Below are 2,425 nucleotides of genomic sequence, written 5' to 3'. Positions count from 1 at the left end.
TTAATTAGCATAAAACGCAATTTAACTTACTCACTCAGACTTTCTTTGTATTGTTATTTGAGAAGTTCAGATCAGATATGGTAGGTAAATCATAACAATAGTGTAATTGCATATCAAAGTTTCTCATTGTGTCAGTGTATGAATCTTTGTATTTGTTTCTCTGCAGAAGACCACTCGTGCGTAAAGTTGCTGGCCTCCTCTTCGCTCTCCATCAGTAAACCATGCACCCGTTTAACAGCAGTCTCGGGAACTTCAGTATGATGCTGGAGGTTGAGGACACGCCCAGGGATGAGAAACTGGCCAAAGTAGAGATCGCGCTGCTCAGTGTTATCTTCGTAAGCGCCTCTATCCTGAACACCGGGCTATTACTGGTTCTGTGGAAGCGGCGCAAACAGGTCTCCAGGATGCGTGTCTTCGTGTTCCATCTGTGCATCGCAGACCTGGTGGTTGCGTTTTTCCAGGTTTGCCCGCAGCTCATGTGGGACATTACGGACAGGTTCATTGGACCAGACCTGGTGTGCCGCTTGGTGAAGTATCTGCAGGTAGTGGGCATGTTTGCGTCCACCTACATGATCGTGGTGATGACCATTGACCGCTACCAGGCTATATGCAACCCCATGGTCAAGTTTCAGAGGAGGCACGCGCGCTGGAACATCCCAGTGTTCGTCGCCTGGACGATCTCCCTCGTGGGCGGCCTGCCTCAGATTTTCATCTTCTCGAGGGTCCAGGTGGCGCCCGGGGTGTTCGACTGCTGGGCGGACTTCATCCAGCCCTGGGGCCTGAAGACCTACATCACTTGGACCACGCTGGTCATCTTTGTCTTACCCATTTTGACCGTGCTGGTGTGCCAGGTGCAAATATGTCGAGCCATCCAGGTCAACCTTTATCTAAAGACGCATCAGGAGGGGGGCAGCGGGGTGGCCTTTCCACTGCCCTCCAGAGCCAGCAGCGTGGCCAGGGTGTCCAAAGCACGAATCAAGACCGTGAAGATGACGGTGGTTATTGTGCTCGTCTACATCATCTGCTGGACTCCGTTCTTCATGGTCCAGCTTTGGTCTGTTTGGGACATGGACGCGCCGACGGAAAGTAAGAACACGGATATCAATCTTATTATAACTAAATAAAAAAAGTCAACAATTATGACTGTCGATGTAGCCTAGTGATTTATTGTTTACTCGCCCTCTGATTTTGGGTAAGCTAGTCTACCTGTGCGTAATTTCATCGTGTGTTATTGTCTTTGCAGCGACAACGTTCACCATCCTGATGCTGTTGGCGAGTCTGAACAGCTGCACAAACCCCTGCATCTACCTGCTCTTCAGCGGCCAGCTGCCCAAGAAGCTGGAAACGGTGCTGTGCCGGAGTCCGAAAGACTCCTTTAATGATGAGGCCGCGGTGGTCAGCTCGCTCTACGTGAGCTTCAAAAGCATTTCCGACTCCAAATAGGCAGCTCTAATACGCAGCTCTAATGACGGGCTATTTCCATGCTATTTACTCCCTCGATATCATGGTCAAGATATGTCAAGTGATCTTTCGGGGACATTAAAGCACTCACTATAATGGAGCCAGAAATAGGTAGGGTAATTGTGAGCGGACCGTAGGGTATGTGCGCAAATACGCGCCAAATCCTGGGGGGTAAACCACCGCTAATGGATAAAGGCAGCCGGTTGGTGCGGTAGGCTGGTGCTGAGCGTCACAGGGAACTAAATCACGGGTGTAAAACCTCTGTCAGACAACATAGGAATGAGAGACATTGTGACAAGGTGTGGTCAACATGTCGGTGGAGTCCAGAAAATAGATTCCTTTGGTACCTTTTGTGAATAATTGTCCAAATCTAATCTCACAAAATCCATGTTAACACCTGCAAACTGTTTGACAAAATGTTGTATAGCAGGCATATAGAATGCATTTACTGCCTGTTATTATTGTTATATTTAATACATATATTGTAAACGATCAAACTTTCATCATCAACAGTGGAGAAGCTGTTTAGTGCTTTTAGGATTATTTATTTATTTATTTAACCTTTATTTAACTAGGCAAGTCAGGCCAGGCAGAAACATTGTGAAATAATAATTTACAAAATAGAAGCTGTGTGTTCACAGAGACAGTCCAGGTTTGATGTAGCTTAACAAGACAGGCCGACAAGCCAACTTTAGAAAGACCAGACAGATTTTTGGAAAACCTTAACTTTGTACATACAAAAAAACGATGCTTGAAAGTCTTCTCTAATGTTTATCTTCTATGTTGTAAACTGAGAAAGACACCAATGATTTTGTAGTGCAAGCGATAATAAAATAAACTACCACATTTTTGTGGGTCAATAGCTAGGTTTTCATACGAATGAATATTAAAGAATTTAAAAACTCGCATAAAAACAATATGCGCATTTTTGCATTAAATATGTGTTTCCATCAAATTGATTTGT

At 45.2% G+C, this 2,425-nt stretch overlaps 1 protein-coding gene across 1 annotated transcript; it reads left to right on the top strand.

Moving 5' to 3' along the window:
* The first annotated feature begins 221 nt into the window (after positions 1-221).
* On the top strand, positions 222-1,443 carry LOC106583146 (vasopressin V2 receptor-like). Its single transcript, XM_014167002.3, has 2 exons — positions 222-1,086; positions 1,244-1,443. The coding sequence occupies exons 1-2, from the start codon at positions 222-224 to the stop codon at positions 1,441-1,443; spliced, it is 1,065 nt and encodes a 354-aa protein (XP_014022477.3).
* Positions 1,444-2,425: the final 982 nt, after the last annotated feature.

This window comes from Salmo salar, chromosome 22 (genome assembly GCF_965601325.2).
Source record: "Salmo salar chromosome 22, fSalSal1, whole genome shotgun sequence".
NCBI classification, from domain to species: Eukaryota; Metazoa; Chordata; class Actinopteri; order Salmoniformes; family Salmonidae; genus Salmo; species Salmo salar.
Note: the sequence above shows the minus strand (reverse complement) of the source record. Positions and strands in the feature narration are given on the sequence as shown.

What these genes read in the sequence shown, in the direction of transcription:
- LOC106583146 (XM_014167002.3), top strand. Translation starts at nt 222, where the DNA reads ATGCACCCGTTTAACAGCAGTCTCGGGAACTTCAGTATGATGCTGGAG. An exon ending in CATGGACGCGCCGACGGAAA is followed by an intron (nt 1,087 to 1,243) that starts GTAAGAACACGG and finishes TTGTCTTTGCAG; the next exon opens with CGACAACGTTCACCATCCTG.